The sequence below is a fragment of the Chiloscyllium plagiosum genome, unplaced genomic scaffold (genome assembly GCF_037043375.1).
Source record: "Chiloscyllium plagiosum isolate Xiang-an unplaced genomic scaffold, Cpla_swu_hap1 HiC_scaffold_30, whole genome shotgun sequence".
NCBI lineage: Eukaryota > Metazoa > Chordata > Chondrichthyes > Orectolobiformes > Hemiscylliidae > Chiloscyllium > Chiloscyllium plagiosum.
Window position 1 is genome coordinate 51,590,668 of NW_028270168.1, and position 27,008 is coordinate 51,617,675.

The 27,008-nt window shown below is 45.2% G+C and overlaps 1 protein-coding gene across 5 annotated transcripts in view; it reads left to right on the forward strand.

Moving 5' to 3' along the window:
- col16a1 (collagen, type XVI, alpha 1) overlaps positions 1 to 27,008 on the forward strand; it is a 371,262-nt gene that overhangs the window by 252,851 nt on the left and 91,403 nt on the right. For all 5 annotated transcript variants that reach the window (XM_087976933.1, XM_087976932.1, XM_087976935.1 and 2 more), the window contains 11 exons: positions 3,616 to 3,669; positions 3,771 to 3,812; positions 6,140 to 6,175; positions 12,375 to 12,428; positions 13,359 to 13,427; positions 16,269 to 16,322; positions 18,287 to 18,313; positions 20,286 to 20,363; positions 24,153 to 24,212; positions 24,364 to 24,444; positions 25,973 to 26,023. In XM_087976933.1, coding sequence (XP_087833059.1) covers positions 3,616 to 3,669; positions 3,771 to 3,812; positions 6,140 to 6,175; positions 12,375 to 12,428; positions 13,359 to 13,427; positions 16,269 to 16,322; positions 18,287 to 18,313; positions 20,286 to 20,363; positions 24,153 to 24,212; positions 24,364 to 24,444; positions 25,973 to 26,023 — 606 coding nt within the window. The remainder of the gene's footprint in view (positions 1 to 3,615; positions 3,670 to 3,770; positions 3,813 to 6,139; positions 6,176 to 12,374; positions 12,429 to 13,358; positions 13,428 to 16,268; positions 16,323 to 18,286; positions 18,314 to 20,285; positions 20,364 to 24,152; positions 24,213 to 24,363; positions 24,445 to 25,972; positions 26,024 to 27,008) is intronic.

The window sequence follows — 27,008 nt, forward strand, 5'->3', positions numbered from 1 at the left end:
CCTTATTCTCTTTGATCCGTAGTTTCTTGTATCTGATGTGTTTCTACCTGTGTGACACCAGGACAGTGTTGATGACCCTCTGCACCTTTCAATGGGATTGTAGTCCAGTCACACTCCAGGTGGATCACTCACCGACCTCACTGCTACCAAAAGGTGGCACCACCTGCCCATTTATGATAAATCAGAGGGTCACAGGCCCGTCGGTAAAGCTCAGGATAGTGATTGGGGTGAAGCAAAGCCTGAATGCCAAGGAGATAGTAAAGCTAATTTGATGATTATTCCCAAAAGACACAGTGATGCCAAAGTGAAGATCATTAATGCCAATACTTACCAAGAGAATGTCTGAGAGCTGTAGTTTTCCTGGGAACGGAAACAATACCACAGCAACACAGCAATCATTCAGTCCCTGGTACGGGGCACAGAATCTCAGTGACACAGGGCTGGGCAGCCCACTGCAAACTCTCCCCCAACCTCCATAGGAAAAAACAATAATTTCCCTTCATAATTCCCAAGCTACCACTGTTTGTCCCACATGCTAAAAAAACCCCTAATGATCTGGGAGACTTCAGCTTGGAACCCATTTGGTGTTGTGAGTTAGCTCATTTCACCAAATGGCTCACTTGTGATGTGGAGAGATGCCAACAGTGTGGGTTCAATTCCTGCACTGGCTAAAGTTACCATGGAGCACTCTCCTTCTCAACCTTCCCCTCGCCTGAGATGCCACAGGTTAAACCGCCACCAGCCATCTCTCTAATGAGGGAACAGCCTTGTGGTCTCGTAAAATTGTGGCAACTTTACTTTTGCTGGCTTTGTACTTCCATTTCAAAACTTTCTACCTACCGGCCTCAGTAATTTGATGTGCATAAAGACATCATGCTGGTCGCTGTAAGGTGTTGGATTAGTGGTGCTGGAAGAGCACAGCAGTTCAGGCAGCATCCAAGGAACTTTGAAATCGACGTTTCGGGCAAAAGCCCTTCATCAGGAATAAAGGCAGTGAGCCTGGAGCGTGGAGAGAGCGTGGAGCTCACTGCCTTTATTCCTGATGAAGGGCTTTTGCCCGAAACGTCAATTTCGAAGTTCCTTGGATGCTGCCTGAACTGCTGTGCTCTTCCAGCACCACTAATCCAGAATCTGGTTTCCAGCATCTGCAGTCATTGTTTTTACCTAGCTGTAAGGTGTTGTCTATTTTTCTGTGTGTGTGCTTGTGAGTGAGTGTATGTTCTTGTATCTGTATATGCCTCTGTGCTTCTGAATATGTATCTGTACTTGCATCTGTGTATGTGTCTGTCAGTGTATGTGTGTGTCTGCTTGTATCTCATCATAGAGTCATCACCATCATGACAGAATCCCTGCAGTGTGGAAACAGGCCCTTCAGTCCAACAAATCCACCAGCCCTCAAAGAGTAACCCATCCAGACCCACTCCCCTACCCAATTGCTCTAGATTTACCCCTGATTAATGCACCTAATCTACACATCCCTGAACACTATGGGAAATTTAGCATGGCCAATTCACCTAACCTGCACATCTTTGGATTGTGGGAGAAAACCCACGCAGACACAGGGGGAATGTGTGAACTCCACACTGACAGTCGTCCGAGTCTGGAATCGAACTCAGGTTCCTGGCACTGTGAGGCAGCAGTGCTAACCACTGAGCCGCCGTACTGTCCAATCTATCTATGTATGTATGTAGATTAGATTAGATTCCCCACAGTATGGAAACAGGCCCTTCGTCCCAACAGATCCACACCAGACTGATTCCCCCTACCCTATATTCACCCCTAATTAATGCACCTACCACTATGTGCAATTTAGCACGGCCAATTCACCTGACCTGCACATCTTTGGACTGTGCGAGGAAACCGGAGCACCCGGAGGAAACCCACACAGACATGGGGAGAGTGTGTGTGTGTGTGTTTGTGAATCTGTCCGGGTCTTGGTGAGGGGTCCTGATTTGATGGTCATTATACACTGCTCATTGTGGTAGGTTGCCGGGTAGGATGGGGACTGTAAAATTGTTCACTGTGCCTCGTGTATCAACTGGCTCACCTCCACTATAATTCTACCAATTAATGGTCATGTACAGACTTTCATCAAACAGCATTGGGATTTTACCTTTGAAGATGCCTATGCCATCTATGAAGCCCAACAGGTCTCACTGGTCGGGCTGCTGGATGGTCAAGGGTTAATACCTTGTTGAAGAACCCGCTGTATCCATCAAATACCTCTCTCAAGATCTTCCAATCTCTCCAGTTTGACTTCCTCACCTCTCTTGTCCTCCTCACTGAGGTCTGGTGTCCTGACCCATGTGGGCCCCAGACTCACCTTTGTTCCGAGGTTCATTAGAACTTACTTTCCACAATGAGTCACTGCAATCCCAGCCACTGCTTTCACCTGGAAAGTGTAGCCTGATGGCCTTGGAGTGAGCTGGGGAAGTCCAGGCAAGCTGAATCCTAACATTTACACCAATTCTTTGTGTGACTTCTGTGAGTTTTTTTAAATTCATTCATGGCATTGCTGACTGGGCCAACATTTATTATCTGTCCCCATTTCATAGAGTCATAGAGCTGTACAGCATGGAAACCAACCCTCCAGTTCAACTCACCCATGCCAACCAAATATCCTAAATTAATCTAGTTCCATTTCCCAGCATTTGGCTCTTTTCCCATAAACCCTTTCTATTTCTATACCCATCCAGATGCCGTTTAAATGTTGTAATTGTAACAGCCTCCACCATTTCCTCTGGCAGCTCTTTCCATACATATACCACCCTCTGAGTGAAAAGGTTAACCCTTAGGTCCCTTTTAATTGTTTTCCCTCTCACCTTAAATTTTTGCTGTTTAGTTTTGGATTCCCCAACCCCAGAAGAAAAGAACTTGTCTATTTACCCTATCCATGCCTCTTATGATTTTATAATCCTTCATAAGATCACTCCGCAGCCTCCGACACTGCCCTTAAGAAGGTGGTGGTGGATTGCCTTCTTAAACCACTGCAGCCAATGTGCACAATGCTATTACTAAGGGAATTCCAAGATTTTAACTCAGCAACAGTGAAGGAATGACGATACATTCCCAAGTCAGAATGGTGAATGGTTTGGATAGAAACTTATAGGTGCTAGTGTTCCCATGTATCTGCTGCCTTTGTCCTTCTAGATGGAAATAAATTTGGATGCTGGTTGTGATGCAGAAATGTCTAAAGTATGTCTGCAGTGCATCTTGTAGATTGTACACGCTGCCGCTACTGAGCATCGGTGATGGAGGGAGTTGTTACTTACGGATATGGTGCCGGTCAAGCAGGCTGCTTTGTCCTGGATGGTATTAAGCTTCTTGATTGTTGTTGGAGCTGCCCCCATCCAGGCAAGTGGGGAGTATTCCATCACACTCCTGACTTGTGTGCAGCTATCAGTGTGTATTTGTCTCTGTCTGATTCATTCCTGATGAAGAAATCATGGGTGAGATATAGGTTAGGGAAAGGGAGAAGACCTTCAGATCACTCAGAAATATCACAACAAATGTGGGTGTCTTCAGGAAAAGAAAGGAGATCATTAAGTCTAAACAAGTGTATGTTTGTGTCAAAAAGCCTGCTATTTTAATAACTTTAATGCTGGCTTTACTCAGGGTGAACCAGGACGACAGGGATTGACGGGCTCTCCGGGAGTGAAGGGTGAAAAGGTAAGTGTGAGGTCTCTCCAGTCGAGTTCAGTGCCATCTTTTGCTTGTTGCAGCTTCATGTGGTTAATGTGTTAATGGTTTGATTCCTTGGTGTTTGATAGGGACAGGCAGGACCCCCAGGGAAAGGACTGCCCGGAGTTCCGGTGAGTAAACATTTATATGGTGCTGCTACCAATATAGTAAATGTCCTAGGGCACTTCATAGAAGTGTTTATTAACAAAATCTGACAGTGAATAGGAAGATATCGTATCAGATGACCAATGGTTTACTCAAAACACATCTTAAGGAGCATGTTAAAGCAGATGTTAGACTATTTTCACTGGAGTTGAGAGGAATGAAGGGGATCTCATCTAAACCTATAAAATTCTACTAGGACAAGACAGGGTGAATGCAGGAAGGATGTTCCTCATGACCAGGGAATCCATAACCAGGATCACAATATAATGATACAGGGTAGACCATTTAGGTTCCTTCACCCAGAGAGTGGTGAGCCTGTGGGATTCTGTGCCACAGAAAGTAATTGAGACCAAAACATCGAATGTTTTCAAGAGGAAATTAAATATATAGCAAACTGTGTTTTAACCAGCACCTTATGAACCAGCACTTTCAGTAAGCCACAAAAATTATATATTTGAACTACCAGACGTTTACTGTGTTATCACAATCTACCACGATGTCCGAGTAGTCAGTTGAGGGTGCAAGTGAGAAGGCTGTCTGATGGTAAATTTTATTTAATGTAAAGTTGCATTATTATTTATATGATTCATGCAGTGAATAAAGTGTAACAGTGATGTGTGTACCCTCTGAATTACATTAGTGTGTGTTTTTACATTGATTATGTAGGCATCCTGATAACTGGCACACTCCTGGCCCTATAAGGTGCTGGTTAATAAAAGGTTTGCTGTAATTCGAAGAATTGAAAGGATTAGAGGGTATGGGGGGAGAAAATGAGAACGGAAATAGAATGATTAGCCACAATCAATTTGAATGGCAGAGCAGGCTCAAAGGGCAGAGTGACCTACTCCTGCTCCTCTTGTCTGTGTTTCTTTGACAGTAAAGTCATAAGGGTCAGGGACAGATTTCCTTGGAGCTGAAGACTTGGCCATGAAATGTCGAGTGGTAAAAATTCAGTGATTGCAGATGATGGATTACAGCGAGGCCATAGAGGTACTTGGGAACAAGGATGAAAATGTTAATGTTGCTCCATTGTCCCATTGTGAGCCAATGTCTGACAGTGAGCACACGGTTACTGTCAATTGCTGGAAAATAGAGTTTGTTGCAGGGATTGTAAACAATGACTTCAGTTTCCCAGTATTTAAAATGAAGATATTTCCACTCGTCCTGAACTCAATGTTGTGGAAACAGTCCATTAATTGAGGGGAAAAGATGCACCGCGGATGCTGGAAATCTAAAACAAACAAACAGAATGTAGGAGAAACTCCACAGATTTAACAGCGTCTGTGCAGAGAGAAACAAAGCTAACATTTCAAGTCCAGTCCAACTCTTTTTTTGAGAAAATCATTGAGGGAGAGTTTACTAATTGAGAGGTGATGGTTGCGTTGAATTGGGTGACATCAGAATAAATAATGTCACTTGTAGGTCAGAAATTAACAGAGACAAAGGATTGATTATTAGAGTTAACAGTGTGGAAGCAAGAAGAGGAACCACGTTTCAGCTGTGGCTGTGGCCCTGTCATCCAGTCAGCTTTATGCCAGTGTGATGGTGAGGAGTTAATGACTGGCCTCTGGTCTTTTACCAAATGGCAGTCTCTGGTCATATGTCTTCTAGGAGAAAGTGAGGACTGCAGATGCTGGAGATCAGAGCTGAAAATGTGTTGCTGGTAAAGCGCAGCAGGTCAGGCAGCATCCAAGGAGCAGGAAAATCGACGTTTCGGGCATGAGCCACACTCTCCTCATTCCTGAAGAAGGGCTCATGCCCGAAAAGTCGATTCTCCTGCTCCTTGGATACTGCCTGACCTGCTACGCTTTTCCAGAAACACATTTTCAGTTCTGGTCATATGTCATGCTGTAATCATGTTGATGGCCTGTCTGCCATCAACAAATCCTGACTGTGTCATTAACTGTCTCCTGGTTGGACCAGTAGTATTGACCAGCAATCACTGTGTATTGGGCTACTTTCACAGCGTTGACCCTGTCTCCAGTGGAATGCATTGGAGAGTTGGCCCGTTGATTTCCAAGATCACTACTCTATCTTTGCGAGGCATGGAACGATTCCGCTCTGTGTATCCCTCTCAACTCATTCCATCCTCCTCTTAACTTTCATTCTCCATTTCTGTCCTTATCTTTGACCTTATCTCTTTCCTTCTGTCTGTCCTCTCTGTCTCTCTGTCAGTCCGAGGTCACACTTGGTCAGAATTTATGAATGGTGTAGGTTTTGGATGGAGATAATTAGACTGGTTCAGGAAAAGCACCTTCCGAAAATGATTAAGTTTGGCCTTGTTTACTTTTAGGGAAAGGATGGCATGATGGGAAAACCAGGAAATCCGGTGAGTAAACCCTTGGAATGTTTCATCAACATCCCGAACTGGTGTGTAGTCTGACGCTCATAGACAATTGTGATCCTTGACTTACCCTTTGGTGTGGAAGAGTATTTCACCTGTGCCAGTAAATCTCCAACATTTAAACTACTTTGAGGTTCAGACTTAAATAGAACGGATACTATTATTGATAAATGTATATTATAGAAAATTCTCAAAGTGATCTTATTGAAGTTAGTTTCAAAATCAGAAAGATATGAACACCATGCAGGGTCTTCAGTGATTATCTATTTGCACTCGTTTTATAAATATTCCACAGACACTGAATCCTCTCAATCCAGTTCATGTTTGGCCTTTTAAACTACAGGGTTACTGGCCTGTTCCAGCCTCTTCAGTCACTCCCTGTAGCTCAGACCCTTAAATCCTAGCAACATCCTTGTGCATTTTTTATGAACCCTTTCAAATTTCACAACATCCTTTCTGTCGGAGGGAAACCAGAATTGCACACAATATTCCAAAAGTGGCCTAACCAATGTCCTGTACAGCCGCAACATGATCTCCTAACTCCTATACTTGATGCTCTGAGGAATAAAGGAAAGCATACCAAACGCCTTCTTCACTATCCTATCTACCTGTGATTCCACTTTGAAGGAATTATGAACCTGCACTCCAAGGTCTCTTTGTTCAGTAACACTTCCCAGGACCTTAAGTGACTAGGTCCTGTCCTGATGTGCCTTTTCAAAATGCACCATCTCACATTTATCTAAATTAAAGTCCGTCAGCCACTTCTCGACTCATTGCCAATCTGGTCCAGATCCCGTTGTACTCTGAGGTAACCTTCTTCACTGTCCACTACACCTCCTATTTTGGTGTCATCTGCAAACTTACTAACTATACCTCTTATGTCACGTCCAAATCATTTATATAAATGATGAAAGGCAGTGGACCCAGCACCGATCCTTGTAGCACACCACTGGTCACAGGCTTCCAATCTGAAAAACAACCCTCCACCACCATCCTGTCTTCTACCTTCCAGCCAGTATTCAAATGCTGGTTCTCTCTGTATTCCAAGTGATCTAACCTTGCTAACCAGTCTCCCATGGGGAACCTTGTCGAACGCCTTACTGAAGTCCATATAGATCATGTCCACCGCTCTGCTCTCATCATTCCTTTGTTATTTCTTCAAAAAACTCAATTGAGTTAATGAGACATGATTTCCCACGCACAAAGCATGTTGACTATCCTAATCAGTCCTTGCCTTTTCAAATACATGTAAATTGTATAACTCAGATTCCCTCCAACAACCTGCCCACCAATGATGTCAGGCTCACTGGTCTATAGTTCCCTGGCTTTTCCTTACCACCTTTCTTAAATAGTGGCACTACATTAGCCCACCTCCAGCACCTCACCTGTGACTATCAATGATACAAATATCTCAGCAACAGGCCCAGCAATCACTTCCCTAGCTTCTCACAGAGATCTAGGTTACACCTGATCAGATCCTGGAGAGTTATCTATCTTTATGCATTTTAAGACATCCAGCATCACCAGCTGTGTAATGAGACATCTTTCAAGATGTGGAGAAAGTGAGGACTGCAGCTGCTGGAAAAGCACAGCTAGTCAGGCAGCATCCGAGGAGCAGGACAGTCAACATTTTGAGCATAAGCCGACATTCTTCAAGATGTCACCATCTGTTTCCATCCATTCTATATCTTCTATGTCCTCTCCATGTCCTTCTAAACACTAATGCAAAATACTCGTTTAGTATCTCCCCCCATCTCCTGCTCTCAGCCTCTGTTCACACTTGGAGCGTTGGTCAGATCCCCAGGAGAAAGAGACATAACTCCTGATATGTTAATCACATGGCAAGGAACAATGGAAAGGTCTAGCTTTCTTGTACATCCCTGTACATGTACTACACACTAAAGGAGGATGGAAGAAATACTTCAAAGATGTGCTGAAAGGTCAACATGGAGAGGTCCAACATTGGGAGGCCATCATCCCAGACCAAACAAGAGGGAGACCAGTCTGTGGGAAGCATCCCAGCATTTTGAGACCCAAGAATGACAACATGAGCAGGAAAAGTGAGAAAGGTGAAACAAAAAGCTGTGGATAAATAACATACGGACAGAGATCCCACTTGACAATAAAATGTCCTATATGGCATGGAGTGTGCAGATCCTGATTGATCAGCCATCTTTGCATGCTGGTCTCCCCATTACACCTAGATCCTGTGAATGAAATTTAAAAATGAATGTGCAAAGTTTTGGTTGAACCACGATTGGAGTTTCTGGGAGCTTCACTGAGATGTCTGAGCAAGTGACCTTAAGGAAGATTAGCCTGACCTTTGGATAGTGGGCAGACCAGATGCACCAGAATGGTACACATGCTTAAAAAGTTAAATTACAAGGAGGGATTTCAAAACTAGATTGTGTTCTCTTGAATTTAGAAATTTAAGTGATGACTTGCTCAAAATGTTCAAGATGTTAGAATAGATCAAGAAAACAATTTGCATTGCGTGTGGTGTCTAGGACTCAACTGTACACTCTAAAATTAAACCTATCTCTTTTAGGGAAAACTTCTATTGACAAGAAGCACTAAATGTTTCAAACTTGCTTCCACAAAGGGTAACTGGAATCAATGTATTTTTGTGAAGCAAAGTATTGAGGAAAAAAGGGTAGAGCTGGCTATGCTCTTATGAATTACGAAACAGGTTCAAGAGAGACTGTGTAGTGTCTGCCTTTTCCAGTGTTCCTGTCTGTGCTTTATTGCCAAGAAAGATGCCGAAAAGCAAGATTGTCATATCACAGAGCAGCGAGCAGGTGGTGATGCTGGGCTTTGGAAAGCTTTGCATTTTTGCCTGGAGTTTGAAGTGTTTATACTGACACTTGCACAAGTGGCTTGACCATGGGCTTGGCCCTGAATTACACACTCATTGTGGCATATTATTACAGAAACTTTCATCCCATGGCATTCTGCATCCAAATCCTTAAGTCCGATCATAAAGTCCTACAGCACAGAGACAAGCCTGTCAGTCCAAACTGGTCAATGCTGAAAAAAATGTCCATCCTCATTAATCTCATTTCCCTGCACTTGAACCATATCCTTCTAAACCTTTCCTATCCATGTATTTGTCCAAATGCCTTTTAAATGTTGTTAACGCACCCACCTCAACCACTTCCTCTGGTAGTTCCATTCCATTTTTCTCTGTGTGAAAAAGCTGCCCCTCAGGTTCCCTTTTAATCTTACCCCTCTTAAACTGATGCCCTTCCATACTTGATTCCCCAGCCCTGGGAAAAAGAGAGTGCATTCACTCTATCCATGCCTCTCATCATCTTACACACTTCTGTAAGCTCCCCCCTCAGTCTCCTGCACTCTAAAGGAAAAAGTCCTAGCTGGTCTAACCTCTCCCTAAAACTCAGACCCTTGAGTCCTGGCAACATTCTTGTACATGTCCCTTGCACTCTTTCCAGTTTAATAATGTACAAGCAATCAAAGAGCATTTTTATCCAAGTATATTTTTATGTTTAATAAACATGTTAAAAATATTTCTAAAGTTCACAGAACATGGAAAGAAACACAGAGTCCTTTATAATGCCTCAATGCAGCCCTTCCTACATTTTACAATCACAGGAGAGGTCTGGAGATGCATGTTCACTATCTGGAGTCTGCAAGGCTGAAGGATTGGCAACCAATATTGAATATCCCTTATCCTTTATTGTCGTTTGTGCTCCAGTACAAAAGTACAGTGAAAGGTTTTTACAATGGCTGCCTTTATTGACGTCTAGGTACAAATCTCAGAGTCAAAAAATTAGTGTTGTTAGAGAAAGAAGATTAAAAGGAAATATGCACTCACAGTTGGAAAAAAACAGTTATTGTTCATATATTTCTAGTCTACCTGTACCCTCCTAGAAGTGATTAATGGGGACAGTGTATTGGGAGATTTATTCTGCATCAAACTACATGCTATTCCTGTCATGGGAGTGTTTGACGGGAGAGTGTAGGGGAGGCTTTGCTTAGTATGTAACTCTGTGCTGTCCCTGTCCTGGGAGTGTTTGATGGGACAAAGTACAGGAAGCTTTACTTTTAGTTTAATTTCAGTTTGAAAGAGTAGTGTGAGCCTTACTCTGTATCTGACCCCATGCTGTCTCTGTCCTGGCAATGTTAGATGGGGGCAATGTTGAGGAAGCTTTACTTCCATTTTAAAAGAGTTGGGGAGCTTATCATTCAGGTTAAAAGAGTAGAGAAAGCTTAACCTCCAGTCTGAAAGAGTACAGGAAGCTTTATTCTACATCTAACCTTGTGCTGCATCTGTCCAGGGAGTGTTTGATTGGGATGGCAGGTTATATCTGACTAAATTGCCCTGTGTCATAAACAGAAATTACTGGAGTAACTCTGGCAGCATCTATGCAGAGAAATCAGAGGTAATGTTTCCTATCCAGTGACCCTTCACTGGAGAAGGACCATATTGGACTTTTTATGATCACACACTGGTCAAGGTTTCCCAATATTAAATAACAGGACAGACTTGAATGGCAGAATGGCCCATTCCTGCTCCTACTTATTATGTGTGTTCATATCAATGTCTGCCCATAGACGATATAGTTATGGCTCTGTAATCCTGTCTTCATGATTTGGGTTTGGACGAAGGTAGTTGAAGGGCTGGCAGTGAAGCTATGCCAGTGAGTGCAGGGGATGCCAGGCCTGAGACCTTTACCGGGGAGAAAGTGAGGACTGCAGGTGCTGGAGATCAGAGCTGAAAATGTGTTGCTGGAAAAGCGCAGCAGGTCAGGCAGCATCCAAGGGACAGGAGAATCGACGTTTCTGGCATGAGCCCTTCTTCAGGAATGAGGAAAGTGTGTCCAGCGGGTTAAGATAAAAGGTAGGGAGGAGGGACTTGGGGGAGGGGCGTTGGAAATGCAATAGGTGGAAGGAGGTCAAGGTGAGGGAGATAGCCCGGAGTGGGGGTGGGGGCAGAGAGGTCAGGAAGAAGATTGCAGGTTAGGAAGGCGGTCCAGTTCCAATACCGTACAACCCAGATGGCCTCCTTCTTCAAAGACCGCAATTTCCCCCCAGACGTGATCGACAATGCCCTCCACCGCATCTCCTCCACTTCCTGCTCCTCCGCCCTTGAGCCCTGCCCCTCCAATCGCCACCAGGACAGAGCCACTGGTCCTCACCTACCACCCCACCAACCTCCATATACAGCGTATCATCCGTCGTCATTTCCGCCACCTCCAAACGGACCCCACCACCAGGGATATATTTCCCTCCCCTCCCCTTTCAGCGTTCCGGAAAGACCACTCCCTCCGTGACTCCCTCGTCAGGTCCACACTCCCCACCAACCTAATCTCCACTCCCGGCACCTTCCCCTGCAACCGCAAGAAATGCAAAACTTGCGCCCACACCTCCCCCCCCCTTACTTCCCTCCAAGGCTCCAAGGGACACTTCCATATCCGCCACAAATTCACCTGCACCTCCACACACATCATCTATTGCATCCGCTGCACCCGATGTGGCCTCCTCTATATTGGGGAGACAGGCCGCCTACTTGCGGAACGTTTCAGAGAACACCTCTGGGACACCCGGACCAACCAACCCAATCATCCGATGGCTCAACACTTCAACCCCCCCCTCCCACTCCACCAAGGGCCTTGGACTCCTCCATCGCCAGACCATAGCAACATGACGGTTGGAGGAAGAGTGCCTCATCTTCCGCCTAGGAACCCTCCAACCACAAGGGATGAACTCAGATTTCTCCAGTTTCCTCATTTCCCCTCCCCCCACCTTGTCTCAGCCAAATCCCTCAAACTCAGCACCGCCTTCCTAACCTGCAATCTTCTTCCTGACCTCTCCGCCCCCACCCCCACTCCGGCCTATTACCCTCACCTTGACCTCCTTCCACCTATTGCATTTCCAACGCCCCTCTCCCAAGTCCCTCCTCCCTACCTTTTATCTTAGCCTGCTGGACACACTTTCCTCATTCCTGAAGAAGGGCCCATGCCCGGAACGTCGATTCTCCTGTTCCTTGGATGCTGCCTGACCAGCTGCGCTTTTCCAGCAACACATTTTCAGCTGAGACCTTTACCATCCACAATCTGCCTGCCTTACTGTGAGTACCATCAGCAGTGGGGCCTTCCAAGGACTGCTCGGCAGTCTGCTCCAGCCCATTATCGTGTCTCTACCTGATGGTTGTGTTTCCCTGCAGGGTGCAGCAGGAATTCCAGGACAACCAGGAGCTGTTGGGCCAAAGGGTAACAAGGTGAGTGTTTCCCATTTCCTGTAATGTTTCCACTCCTCGCTGTCAGCCTCACGTTTCATCATTTATAGCTTTGCCTTGATGTTCTTCATCGTGTCACGGCAGTGCCACTGGTCAGAGCAGGTACCCTGCACCTCACCCACCCCAGTCAGAGCAGGTACCCTGCACCTCACCCACCCCAGTCAGAGCAGGTACCCTGCACCTCACCCACCCCAGTCAGAGCAGGTACCCTGCACCTCACCCACCCCAGTCAGAGCAGGAAACCACCTCCCGGTGCAGACCAGCTACCTAATGTTAGCAGATACCCAGACAGAGAGCAGCAATGGAATGGTTTCAGTAGCCGGGCCAGATGAGGTACCAATGGCACTGTCCAGCAGGGGATTGGGGGAGACCAGCCTCACCTCGTAAACCCATTAGGGATTGAGTCTCTCAATTGCCCCCTGCTTTCTCAAATGCAAATGAGGGCCTCCGAGACCAGGGCCAGGACATTTTTGAGAATTAGAATTCAATTTTAAGAATTTGGGAATAAGAGGCTAGCATCTATATAAGAACAATTCAATGGTGTTGAATTGTTAGAACCCAGCTGGTTTTCTAATGGGTCTTACTTGGTCTGGCCAGTATGTAACTCAGGTCTGGCACCAGTGTAGTTGATTTTTAACTATCTTCTGCATAGTCTACAAGGCACACAGTTAACCACTAAAAGGAAGCAGTCAGTGCAGCTTGGTCACTCATTCAAGCTCCCAGTAATGATTCTACATAAACAATTAAACTGACAGCTACGAGGTATCACCAATGGAAGTGCCCACATGGGCTTTTGAAGGTGAGTTACCCAGAACCCTAAATGTGAAAGCAACATTACTTCAGAAGAAAAGCAATAGGAAAATGTGAGCAATTCTTTAAAAATCAAAATTCTACCTTTGTCTTGTGTTTTAGGGACAAGCTGGAGAACATGGGATCCCAGGGCACCCAGGAGCCCCTGGTGTGGGGGTACCTGGGATACGGGTAAGTGTCATCAACTCTTTCGACACCAGCAGCTCCAAACACCCCTTTTCCAAGCACAAGTCAGCCACTCTAGCCAGTGTTGCAACACCTCCGGGATTAAAACATAGAGAATGTTGGATTCTCTCCCCAAACCACTCTTTAATAATATGGTAAAATTAATGAGAAAATTTCCTGAACAAATACGCTTCCAACCCAGGAAAATCCAGCCCTGCACCCACAGATGTAGACTACTAGATTACAGTAGATAGGCTGGTCAAGAAGCTAATTATTGGCCAGTGGCTGGAGTATAGGAGCAGAGAGGTTATGCCAGTTAGGCTGCAGTTGACTTGCTACTTACAGTTCCAGTCCCCACATTATAAGAAGGATGTGATCACACAAGAGATAGCCTTCAACTACAAGAGAATATAGACCGTTTGGTCACATGGGCTGATCGGTAGCAAACAGAATTCATTCTGCATAAATGAGGTGCTGCACTTGAGCAAGACAAACAAGGCAAGGGAATACATGATGGATGATAGGACCCTGGGAAGCACCTGGGTGTGCATGTACACTGGCCCCTAAAGTGGTTAAGAAGACAGATGGTGTACTTGTCTTTATTAACTGAGGCATTAAGTTTAAGAGCAGGGAATTATGTTAGAACTATATAAAGTGCTGGTCCAGACACAGCTAGAGTAATGTATGTCGTTCTGGAATGCATGTTATAGGAGGGATGTGATTGCAGTGGAGAGGCTGCACAGAGATTTACTAAGATGTTGCTGGACTGGAGAGTTTTAGTGGCAAAGAGAGATTGGAGAGACTGGGGTTGTTTTCCTTAGAGCAGAGGAGATTGAGAGGGGATATGATTGAGATGGATAAAATTATGAGGGGTATAAATAGGCGAGACAGGAAGAAACTTTTCCCCTTGATGGAGCATGAATGACCAGGGGATATTGATTGAAGGTAAGGGGCAGAGGTTTTAGTGAAGGTATGAAGGAAACTTTTTCACCCAGAGAGTGATGGTAATCTGGAACTGACTGCCTGTAACAGTGGTAGAGGCAGAAATCCTCCTAACATTTAAGAAGTGTTTGAATGTGCATCTGTGATTACAAGGCTATGGGCCAAGTGCAGGAAAATGGGATTTGAACAGTGAGGTGGTTGCATTTGACAGGCATAGAGTCGATGGGCCGAAGAGCCTTTTTCTGTATGGTAGATCTCTAAGACTTTGCGACTCTGAAAAACAATACACAAAAGAGGATTTTGCAAGTCTGCGGAACTTTAGTGGTGAGAAAAACTTGGAACGGCTGACGTTTCCTTTGGGATGAGGCTGAGGAGGCTTTAATTGAGGTATGTAAAATTATGAGGGGCCAGAATGGCATGGATTGAAAGAGGACCTATTTCCATTAGCAGAGAGATCAATACCTGGGAACCGAGAGTTAAAGGAATTTGCAGAAGGTTAGAGGTGTGTTGAGGAGTGAACTAGAGGTGATAGAGCACTGGAACTTACTGCCTGAAGGGCTGGTAAAATGCAGATGTTCTCCCTACGTTTAAAACAAAAACATATGGATGTCTGTTGTGTCGCGCCATAATAGTTAGGACTGCAGAGGATCACATTTTCCCATAGGCTCCGGCACCCTGAGGTAGAATCACAGAATAATTACAACCCAGGAGGAGGCCATTCGGCCCATTGTGCCTCACTGGCTCTCTGAGCATTTTTGACTTAGTGACGAACTCCTGCTTTATCCCATAATCCTGTACATTGTTCCTATTTAAATAATCACCCAGTGCCCACTGGAATACCATTGAACCTGTCTCCACCACATTCCAGACCAGAACCACTCGCTGTGTCAGAAGGTTATTTCTCACCTCATATCGTTTGGCAAGACTGTGTTCTCTAGCTCTCAAATCATTAATGAATGGAACAATTTCTCCCTATTCACTCTGTCCAAACATTTGATGATTTTAAAACCTTCTATCAAATCTCTTTTAAACTTTCTGTTCTCCAACAAAACAATTCCATCAATGTATTCACGTAACAGAAATCCCGGGAACCATTCTTGAAAAGCTTGTCTGTACTCTCTCCCACATATTCACCTCCTTCCCATCTTTTGATGCCCAGAGCTAGACACAGTACTCCAGCTAAGGACTAAGTAGTGTCCTATATAGGATCATTAGAACCTCCCTGATTTTGCACTCTGTGGTCCCATTTGCCTGCTCAGATTGAATGGTGCTCTTGAGCCCATCTTGCGGGAAGTGAGATATTCCTGGGAGTGACCACCTCAGAACTGCAAGCCTGTGATGTTTCCAGCCCAATGAGACAGCAAACGCTCCTGGGAGCCTTAGCCTTAGTCCTGGTTGAGACCCACAGAACATGAGACTTCCTCAAAATGGAGGCACTCCAGGAGACTAATGGAAAAAAAAAATTGAAGAGCAGGCAGGAATGTGTGTTGCAACATTGGGCCCTTTGATACTCACAGCCTTTTCTCTCTGGGGAAGGGACCCTCGAGGTCAGAGTGAAAGTCCTACTTAAAGATCTTCACCATGTAAGTGATGACCTCGGCTTGTGGCTGGGCTGTCTCTGACAAGACACTATTGAGGGCAGAAATTCACTCCCCTTGGGGGCCTGAAGACTTCTTTGAGCCTTTCGATCCCATTCAGCAGCCTGACCTGGGCAATCCTCCTCAGTTGTGGGACTGAGGAGTGGGGTCATCTCAATGCAGCTCCCCACTATTTACCCAGGCTCTTCACCCCAACATCCCAAGGCCAAGAAAAAAAATCACCCCTTTGAGTCATCACATGGTGAATTGTCACCAATAGGAAGGTCTCCTGACATCTAAAAGACTGACTGCTGTTTGTATTTCGCAGGGAAAAGATGGAGAAACCGGAGATACAGGGTTACCAGGGAGACGAGGCCTGCCAGTAAGTGTTTCACTGCATTTACTTCTACTGTGTTAGCCTAGTTCATCAGCTTCAACTGTCTGGAGACAGTGATACATGAGGAAGGGGTATGGAGTTGAAGGATCTGACATGATCATATTGAGTTGGTGAACTGGCTCGAAGGGCCGATTGGCCTACTACTGTTCCTGGTATCTGTACTTCTATACTGTTTCACAGATACCAGTTCAGCGCAGGAGGGTGTTACCTGAGGGAAAATAGAGGAGAACATGATAGAATGATCATGAATGATAGAGTGAACCATCAATGGGACATGGGTGTCCATATCCAGTCCAACTCAGTATATTGGACCATTTCAATCCCAAATAGTTCTGTTGTGAACATATTCCAAATGTTCCTGGGGGACAGCATTGGGATCTGTCACCAGTATTCAAGAATGGCCCAAGCAGTGATTTTACTGATTCTGTAGCCATTAGAAGATTAATATTGACTGAATTCTAAATTTCACATCTTATCATTATTCTGGAATCCATCAATTAGCAGATGATTAGTTGCTCTCTGAACTCTCTGGATTATTGCCTTCACTTTTCAGGTATATTCTAAGTCACAGCTTTTTTTTTAGTATTTAGAAGATGATATCTTTAGCCATTTAAATGCATTTGAGGCTACACATTAGGAGGGCAGACGACATACGATCATTTGACTGTAATCTGAATGTCCGGCCTAAAGCTGTGGAGGACATGGGTAAAAATCCTATGGCAGCAGCTAATGGAATTTAAATTCACTTCATTAAATCTAAAGTGAAAGCTAGAGTCAATGATGATGACCATAGAAAAAATCATTATCTGGTTCAGGGAAGACAATCTTTTTGTTTATTCATGGGATGTGGGCATTGCTGGCTGGGTCAGCATTTATTGCCCATCCCTAGTTGTCTTCTTGAACCCCTGCTGCAGTCCAATTAATGTAAGTGTACCCACAATCTCCAGCCTTCCCTGTCTGGCCTACTTGTGACTTCAGATCCACTGCAGTATAGTTGATGTTTTAGCTACCCTTGGCAGTGGGCTCACAAATCAGCCTGCTGAAGAGCAATTAGGAATGTGCAACAAATGCTGGCCTCACCAGTGACACCCATATCCCTCAAAATAATATGTTTAGAAGATGATGCTCTTCAAGGATTGATGTGTTGGCAAGGAGTGGCAAGAATTTGGGCTTGAGGTGAATGGAAGTGGAAAGTCACCTGACCAATGGTCCAGGATTACATTAAACAGTTGGCAATTCAATGTCCCCGCTATTGGGGGAAATGTTGGAAACCATCACTGATAAAGCTAACGCGTAATGCCAGACAGGTTATACCAATAATCTCGATTGATTGTGGATGACACGACAACACTTCATGGACCCATGGACCTCTCTATAAGCTGTTAAATTAGATCAAAGGTTTGGATGAATCTTCCTGGTAACCCTTTCAAGAGTGAGGGATAATCTGATCAAGGTTCAATTGGTTGAAGGATTAGAAGGAAACTACTTCCTCTTGGGAAAGGAGTTCAGAACAAAGAGTTACAATCTCAATAATTGATCCTGGCTGTTCGGGGGTGAAATTAGGAAGGGTTTCTCCACACCAGGCACAGGGACAATATGGAGTGTTCTCCTGCAGAACACTGTGGATGGGGGGGACCTCAGAGCTCACAGGATTGAGCTGGCTAGATGTTTAATGAATGCAGTCTGAGGAGTCTGGAGTGAAGGCAAATCAATGAAGTTGAGATGCAGAGCAGTCAGCATCAATTTACACAGCAGAATACCTCAAGCTGAATTCTGACATCTTTCCATCTAAGATTTGGCGGCATTTGTCTGTTAAATATAAAGATGACTGTCAAGGACAGTGAAATGTCCCACCCATGATAAGAATTTATTTATCACTGTCAAATGTTCTCAATTTTTGAATTCTCCCATCAGCTGATCTAACTTCTTTCATGTCTGTTTGTTTCCAGGGTGTGCCAGGAGCTAAAGGTGAAAAGGTAAGCCTGTGTGAATGAGTGTATCTGTGAAATGTTCAGATTATGGGGCAGCCAACACTCTGCAGGTAAAGTGGCTGTTTAGTACAGGTCAGTTCAACAGAAGCTATGTTTTGGTGCAGTGTCTGCCTCCACTCATGTTCACCATTCCAACAGCCCTTGGCTGACGACATGGAGGAGATTGCTATGTAGAGTGTGGACCATTCAGCCCCCTTGTATCTGTGTTCCTTCTGTCCCCAGCTCCACTCTTGCAAATCATTTGGAAGCTGCTAAGCCCCATTGCTCAGATTTCCCTCATTTCATGGGGTGTTGGAATCCTGAATTTGACGTAGTTTCGTCTGGGACTATATATGGGTCCGACACTCTCACTCTGAGACAGGGACCTAAATGGTACCTTTGTATTCAATGGTTGTGTAACGACAGTGAGTGGACCTGGTAAGTGGGAGTGGGTGGTCCCACAGCAGTGTCCAAATGCTGGAACCTCTGGAGGAGAGGGAGGCATTGAGACTGACTCAGTCTGAAGGCACTCACCATGGCCACGTCCTACAATGCTGAGGAAGATGACAGGGTGCTGTGAGGAATCTCAGGGTGGAAGCTCAAGCCATCTAGGAGAGGGACTGTGGGTACTCCCTGGGCCTCAGTCACCAGTACAGATGCCGAATGCTGTCAGACAAGCTTACTCCAGTGAGAATATGTTCTCCACCGTGTGGCTCTCAAAAGGGTCCATATGACACCAAGTTATATGGCCATTAACCAAGGCCTTAACTAGCTTCTGTGAAACCCCTGAGAATCTCATCTGGAGGCAAAACAGCATCAGGCAGCAGTTCTGAAGGGATGTCCCACTCCTTACCTGTAAGCACATCCTTTTCCAATCTTCGGGGCTGTTTGCTGATAGCCTTGACAATATCAGCAAATACAGGGAGCTGTGCAAATGTCAGTCAGTTTATTCATCCCCAGGTCTGTGCACAACGGCAGCACTGAGTCTGCCTGGGATAAACACTGAAAGAGCTGGGCTGCTGCCAGGAAGGTGCAGGAGAGGATGTGTGAAGTGGGGGCGCAGGGTGTTTGAGTGAGCGGAGCAGGCACAGAAGAAGGGGGGAGGCTATGTGAGTACTTGCACGAGTGTTAGAGAGAGAGAGACAATACTTTTGTGAATGGAAAAGGAAATAGGGGAGAACAAATGAAAAAGGGAGAGAATACAGTCAGACACGAATGGACCAACAGAGAGAGTGAGCTGGTCACAAACCCACACTTAGCCTCTTGCTCAAGCTCCCTCCCTAAAAACCTACCCCCAAAGTAGGTTGGGGCATGAGGAAAATCCCAGGCTGAAAGACAACCCATTCCGACGTCCATTTTCACATGAATCTGTCAGGGCCAGCTCACAGAGCGAATTGAAGTCAGCATTAGTTCAACCATGCCCTTTAGCTCAGCCCTACTTCCACCCCATTCCATGGTGGCCACAACTCGAACCATCAGCTCCCTCTATTTGTTGTTCTGTTTCTTAGTTAAAAAAGGGTTTGATTAGTTAGTTCTGCTGATTGCTACCTTTTAGTTTTGTTAATTACTGATTTAAATTATCGATTATTTCCCTTCGAAATATTTTCCTGAAATTCATGTTTACTGTTGAGCCAATAATCTTAACTTTTTAAAATTTCGTCACCAGCGCCATGAGATAGAATTTGGAATGTAGATTCCCCCTTGCAAAAGTGTTGGAATAATCTGGTTTAGACAGTGCTTTACTCTGTACCTGACCCCATACTGTCCCTGTCCTGGGAATGTTTGACAGAGACTGTGTAGAGAGAGCTTTACTCTGTCCCTGACCCCGTGGTCTCCCCATCCTGGGAATGTTTGATGGAGACAATATAAAGATGGAATTCACTGTAATATTTACCATTGCTGCTGTCCTGTTGTCACTCTGCTATGTATTAAAATAATGATGCTATTAACCACTGAACCTTGACCTTATGCTGCACAGGGAGCAGCAGCTGAGCAATGCGTCTGTATCAATGGGCAACCAATCCCAGGAGGAGATGTGCGGTATCCTGGAGATTCTGTAAGTGTCTTCAAATTAATAAGGAGTTGTGTAGAGTACATGATGTCCTGCAACCATAGATCCTAGTGTACAAGTCATGCCTATTTTTAGATGCCGAAGTAAATCTTTAGGCTTATACTCCGTGCACAAATCAGTGTGACATTGAACACCACTGCCATTTTCCAGTTAATAAATGTATGTCAGCTAACCCAGAGGCAGTTAATCAGCACAGAAATACATGTTTGAGGTTATTCTCCCCGACCAAGTCACGGGATCATGCAGTTGATACAGAAAGTTGCCGCAACAGTGCTCTGAGGCTTAAGACAAACTCACACACAGCTGATCACTCATGGTGACCAATGAATTGAACGTTTTACACATTGCAAAATGGTAACTACCCACACCAGCATTGCCAGTTCAAACTTTATACAGTCAGTGTACACATTGACCCCTGGTTTATTTGAAGGATTTTTCAAGGCTTCAAAGGGATGTCTGGTTTCGGTGTAACTGTACTTCCACCAAGATGGAGGTCACTGAGCAAGGGAGCTGAACTGTTCTCTGGGATCACCCCCAACAGATGGCGATGGTGAGGGAGAGCAACCCAATGGGCACTCATTAGAAAAGAGTGTATCATTCTGAGGTGGATGGAAGACTGATAGGGAGACAGAGAGACAAATGAATCCCTCAAGACAATGTTACCCACCCATTTATTCATGTACATAATGTAAATAATTCTTTGTTTATCCTTAATTCCTCTTCTTGTTTATGTTGACATAATGCTAGTGAAATAAAGAATCTCTGCTTTATCATCTTTGGGCTGTCAGTGTGTTCAAATTTCCTGTTCCACAGGGATCCTACAAAAACTGGGATTGGTTGTGTAGCTCAGCTGGAGATCCACAGGGGTGACAAACCCAATCGGTTTAATTTCCTTGCATTGATTTCATTCGAAACCAAACCCAAGGAGGCGGAAATAAGCTTCCCTGCAGATGTTACTTCCAGGACCTCTCACCTACCTTCTGAGGGATTGTACGTCCAACAGGCTTTTTGGCTTTTTGGAACAGCTGGTCATGGAGCCCACAAGGGAGCAGGCTATTCTGGACCTAGTGCTATGTAATGGACCAGACTTTATAAAAAATCTTAAAGTAAGGGAACACTTAGGAAGCCGTGATCATAATATGGTAGAGTTCAGTCTGCAGTTTGAAAGAGAGAAGGCAAAATCGGATGTAATGGTGTTACAGTTAAATAAAGGTAACTATGAGGGCATGAGAGAGGAACTGACGAAAATAGACTGGAAGCAGAGCCTAGCAGGGAAGACAGTAGAGCAAAAATGGCAGGAGTTTGTGGGTAAAATTGAGGACACTGTACAGAGGTTCATCCCCAAGAAAAGAAAGATTACCCAGGGAGGGATTAGACAGCCATGGCTGACAAAAGAAGTCAGGACATCTATCAAAGAAAAAGAGAGAGCCTATAAAGTGGCCAAGAGCACTGGGAAATCAGCAGATTGGGAAGGCTACAAAAACAAACAGAGGATAACAAAGAGAGAAATAAGGAAGGAGAGGATCAAATATGAAGGTAGGCTAGCCAGTAATATTAAAAATGATAGTAAAAGTTTCTTTCAATACATAAGAAACAAATGACAGGCAAGAGTAGACATTGGGCCACTTCAAACTGATGCTGGAAGCTTAGTGATGGGAGATAAGGAAATAGCAGGAGAACTTAATAAGTATTTTGCATCAGTCTTCACAGTGGAAGACATGAGTAATATTAAAGGGAGTCAGGGGGCTGAGTTGAGTATGGTTGCCATTACAAAAGAGAAAGTGCTAGAAAAGATAAAAGGTCTTAAAATTGATAAATCTCCTGGCCCTGATGGGTTACATCCTAGACTTCTGAGGGAGGTGGTTGAGGAAATAGCGGAGGCGTTGGTTGAGATCTTTCAAAAGTCACTGGAGTCCGGGAAAGTCCTGGATGATTGGAAGATCGCTGTTGTAACCTCCTTGTTCAAGAAAGGATCCAGGCAAAAGATGGAAAATTATAGGCCAATTAGCCTAACCTCGGTTGTTGGTAAAATTCTAGAATCCATCATTAAGGATGAGGTTTCTAAATTCTTGGAAGAGCAGGGTCAGATTAGAACAAGTCAACATGGATTTAGTAAAGGGAGGTCATGCCTGACAAACCTGTTGGAGTTCTTTGAAGAGGTGACAAGTAGGTTAGACCGGGGAAACCCAGTGGATGTGGTCTACCTGGACTTCCAAAAGGCCTTTGATAAGGTGCCACACGGGAGGCTGCTGAGCAAGGTGAGGGCCCATGGTGTTCGAGGTGAGCTACTGGTATGGATTGAGGATTGGCTGTCTGACAGAAGGCAGACAGTTGGGATAAAAGGTTCTTTTTCAGAATGGCAGCCGGTGACAAGCGGTGTCCCGCAGGGTTCAGTGTTGGGGCCGCAGCTGTTCACATTATATATTAATGATCTGGATGAAGGGACTGGGGGCTTTCTAGCAAAGTTTGCCGATGATACAAAGTTAGGTGGACAGGCAGGTAGTACTGAGGAAGTGGGGAGGCTGCAGAAGGATCTAGACAGTTTGAAGGAGTGGTCCAGGAAATGGCTGATGGAATTCAATGTGAGCAAATGCGAGGTCTTGCACTTTGGAAAAAGAATAGAAGCATGGATTACTTTCTAAATAGTGAGAAAATTCGTAAAGCCAAAGTACAGAGGGATCTGGGAGTGCTAGTTGAGGATTCTCTAAAGGTAAACATGCAGGTTGAGTCCGTGATTAAGAAAGCGAATGCAGTGTTGTCAATTATCTCAAGGGGGTTGGAATATAAAAGCAGCGATGTGCTACTGAGACTTTATAAAGCTCTGGTTAGGCCCCATTTGGAGTACTGTGTCCAGTTTTGGTCCCCACACCTCAGGAAGGACATACTGGCACTGGAGCGTGTCCAGCGGGGATTCACACGGATGATCCCTGGAATGGTAGGTCTAACATATGAGGAACGGCTGAGGATCCTGGGATTGTATTCATTGGAGTTTAGAAGATTAAGGGGAGATCTAATAGAAACTTACAAGATAATACATGGCTTGGAGAGGGTGGATGCTAGGAAATTGTTTCCGTTAGGCGAGGAGACTAGGACCCGTGGACACAGCCTTAGAATTAGAGGGGGTAAATTCAGAACAGAAATGCGGAGACATTTCTTCAGCCAGAGAGTATTGGGCCTGTGGAATTCATTGCCACAGAGTGCAGTGGAGGCTGGGACGCTAAATGTCTTCAAGGCAGAAATTGATAAATTCTTGATGTCGCAAGGAATTAAGGGCTACGGGGAGAATGCGGGTAAGTAGAGTTGAAATGCCCATCAGCCATGATTGAATGGCAGAGTGGACTCGAAGGGCCGAATGGCCTTACTTCCGCTCCTATGTCTTATGGTCTTATGGCCTGATCTTCAATGTTGTAAGAGATAGGTCCATCTCTCCTAGCACCACACACCTCCCCTGATAATTTAACCCATTACTGCAGATATAACCCACTGACGGCTGAGCAGGAAGAGATAAAATGGCAGGGAGAGATTGGGAAAAGCAGAGATGGGCAGAGTTTGATATTTGTTCTTTAGGCAATTACGCTTAGGGTTCAGTAAATTGCTTTCACAGTTAATAGCATTTTGAATAGGGTGGCACTCTGTCTTTTGTTGAGCACGAGCCTGAAGAAGAGACTTTCAGCAAATACTTTGGTAAGGTTCTGTCTCGATTGATGTTCATGGCTGGTCGCTATGTTATTCTACTTGTATTGATATATTGCCCTGAATTTTGATGAACTGCAGGGAGAACATGGCCACCCAGGTGCTCCGGGTGATCGGATGTTGTGGTCTCTGGGACCTCTGGTGAGTGTCATTTCCTACACAGTTGGCTCTTTGCCTTGAGTTGTCTGTCCTATGGTTAGACTGACAAACAAAAGCTCACCCCCCTTCAGAGATCGAGCCACAATCTTTATTTGCAGATGACAAAGCATTTTTCTCAATTGATTTTCTTCAGGGCCCGCCAGGACCACCAGGCCCACCAGGTCTGCCAGGACCACCCGGCCTGCCAGGGTTACCGGGAGGTAATGGCCGACAGGTAAGAGGATCAGAGGAAGCCTATACACAGAGAACAGTGACAATGTGTGGAGCTTGGCAATGGGGATAAACGTAACACGGTGATATACACCAGACCCTCACTGAGTATGCACCAGACCATCCCTGTGGATACACCAAACCCTCACCGGGATATACACCAGACCCTGTCTGGGCCATACAGCAGACTCTGACTGAAATATACACCAGACCCTCACCAGGACCCAACTCTCACCCTCACAGGGACACATCCATCACTGGAATACTCGTAGAATTCCTATGTGTCGATGCAGACCATTTGGCCCATCGAGTCTGCATCAACCCTCTGAAGACCATCCCACACAGACTCCTCCCCCCCCTCCCCCCCACTCCACCCCACCCTGCACCTGAAATACTGCATTTTCCATGGCGAATTCACCTAGCCTGCACATCCCTGGATACTACAAGCAATTTCCCATGGACAATCCACCTAACCTACATATCTGTGGGAGAAAACCTACACAGACATGGGGAGAACTCCACACAGACAGTCACCCAAGGCTGGTATCAAACCCAGATTGCTGACGTTGTGAGGCAGCAGTGCTGACCACTGAGCCACTGTGGGTGGCTCGATCTTGGGGATACTTTCCGCACCAGGACACATCCCTCACTCTCACCTGGTCACTCAGATACACTCCATAATAAACAGCTCCACTTTGTTGCTGTTAGATACATCAATATTATTTCAAATTTTGACAATAAGTCAATCTGAACAGAAAATGGAAAAGCTGCAGGTAATGCTGTTGAGCTCCTGAGTCTAAGTTTGTGATCAGAAGACTTATTGGCAGTGCTGTGACTGAATCAGTCCCCCTGTCTATTACAGTCCCTAACATGGCCCACCTTCACCCTGTGGCACCACAGCCCTGACCATCTGCCCACTATCTCCAGTCCTGTTCCTTTGACTAGGGCTCAAAGTCCGGTTTACAATGGGCGAAGAACCATCACCCCAGAGTCCTGGGGCGGCACGGTGGCTCAGTGGTTAGCACCAGGGTCCCAGGTTCAATTCCAGCCTCGGGTGACAGTCTGTGTGGAGTTTGCACATTCTCCCCGTGTCTGCGTGGGTTTCCTCCGGATGCTCCAGTTTCCTCCCACAGTCCAAAGATGTGCAGGTCATAGTGAATTGGCCGTGCTAAATTGCCAGAGGGAAATGGGTCTGGGTGGGTTACTCTTTGGAGGGTCAGCGTGGACTGGTTGGGCCGAAGGGCCTGTTTCCACACTGTAGGGAATCTAATCTAAGGAAAAACAGTGAAAAGAGTCTGTTAGCAACCGGTCCATGTTATGTTGCCCAAATACACATTATTACTTAAACTGTTGGGAGACAGGAATCTCCTTCAAGATCCAGAACAATTTTCCCAGTTTCCTCATCCAAAACTGTATAACATCATCAGATTGAGTGAAACTTAATGCTACCTTCAGCATTAACCCTGTAAGAATCTTATACAAGACAGGCTCCTGGGATGAAGTTTGCATGTAACGCTATCTTTATTTTTCAGGGAATTCCAGGAAATGATGGCATGCCTGGTGCACCTGGACTTCCAGGAATGGTATGGGGGTTCACTGATATCACTTGATAGTTTGAGATGAGGAGAGAGTAAGGGGAATGTCTCTTCATAGCTTTTGTAACTCTGAGGCTCTGCCCAGCCATTTGGTGAAAGTAGGCACCTCTTACTATTTCCAGGAGGTGCCCATTTCTTACAGCCCTCAGCTGGTTTCACTGTGATAGTAACCGTCTCAGAAGATGAAGTAATTAGTAATCATGCCAGCCTGTGAATAGCATCACAGCAAAATAAAGGTGCTTTCACCCCGTGAGAAAGAGGTGCCATGGTGTAAATTGACCTTGATGCCCCTTTTCAATGGAATCTAGTTGAAGCCTCAAAGTGCCTGTCCCAAACAGGTGGATTAGTGACAGGAAGTAAAGGGCTGACATCAGTAAGAATTGAAGAAGATTTGGAAGTCTGATGAAAGAGACCATCCCCCAATACTGTCCAATCCCAAACCTCCTGGGTTCCCTATCATTAGCGAGTGCAGTATAGGCAGATCATAGTATGCAAGGATGTACAGATGAAAAAGACTTAAAGCATACAGGTCACATTGAACAGGGTGTACGCTAGGCGAGACCAAGGTTAGCAGGATCAGCATTATTTGAGGCTAGAGAGTCCATTCATTAGTCTAACAACAGCATGGAAGAAGCTGTTGGTATGTGTGTTCAGGATTCTGTTCCTTCTGCCTGACGGAAGAGATTGTAGGAGATCATTCCTGGGGTGCGATGGGTCTTTGGTGATGTTGGCAGCCTTTGAGCAACAACAAGCCATGTAGACAGAGACCCCGGATGGAAGGTTGGCATCCATGATGGTCTGTGCTGTGTATGCCACCTCCTGTAGTTTCTTACAGTCCTGGGCAGAGCAGTTGTTATACCAGGCCATTATGACCCAGACAGTATGTTTTCAGTGATCTATAAAGGTTGGTGAGAGTCCTTATGGACATGCCAAATTTCCTGAGCTGTCTGAGGAAGTAGAGACATTGCTGTGC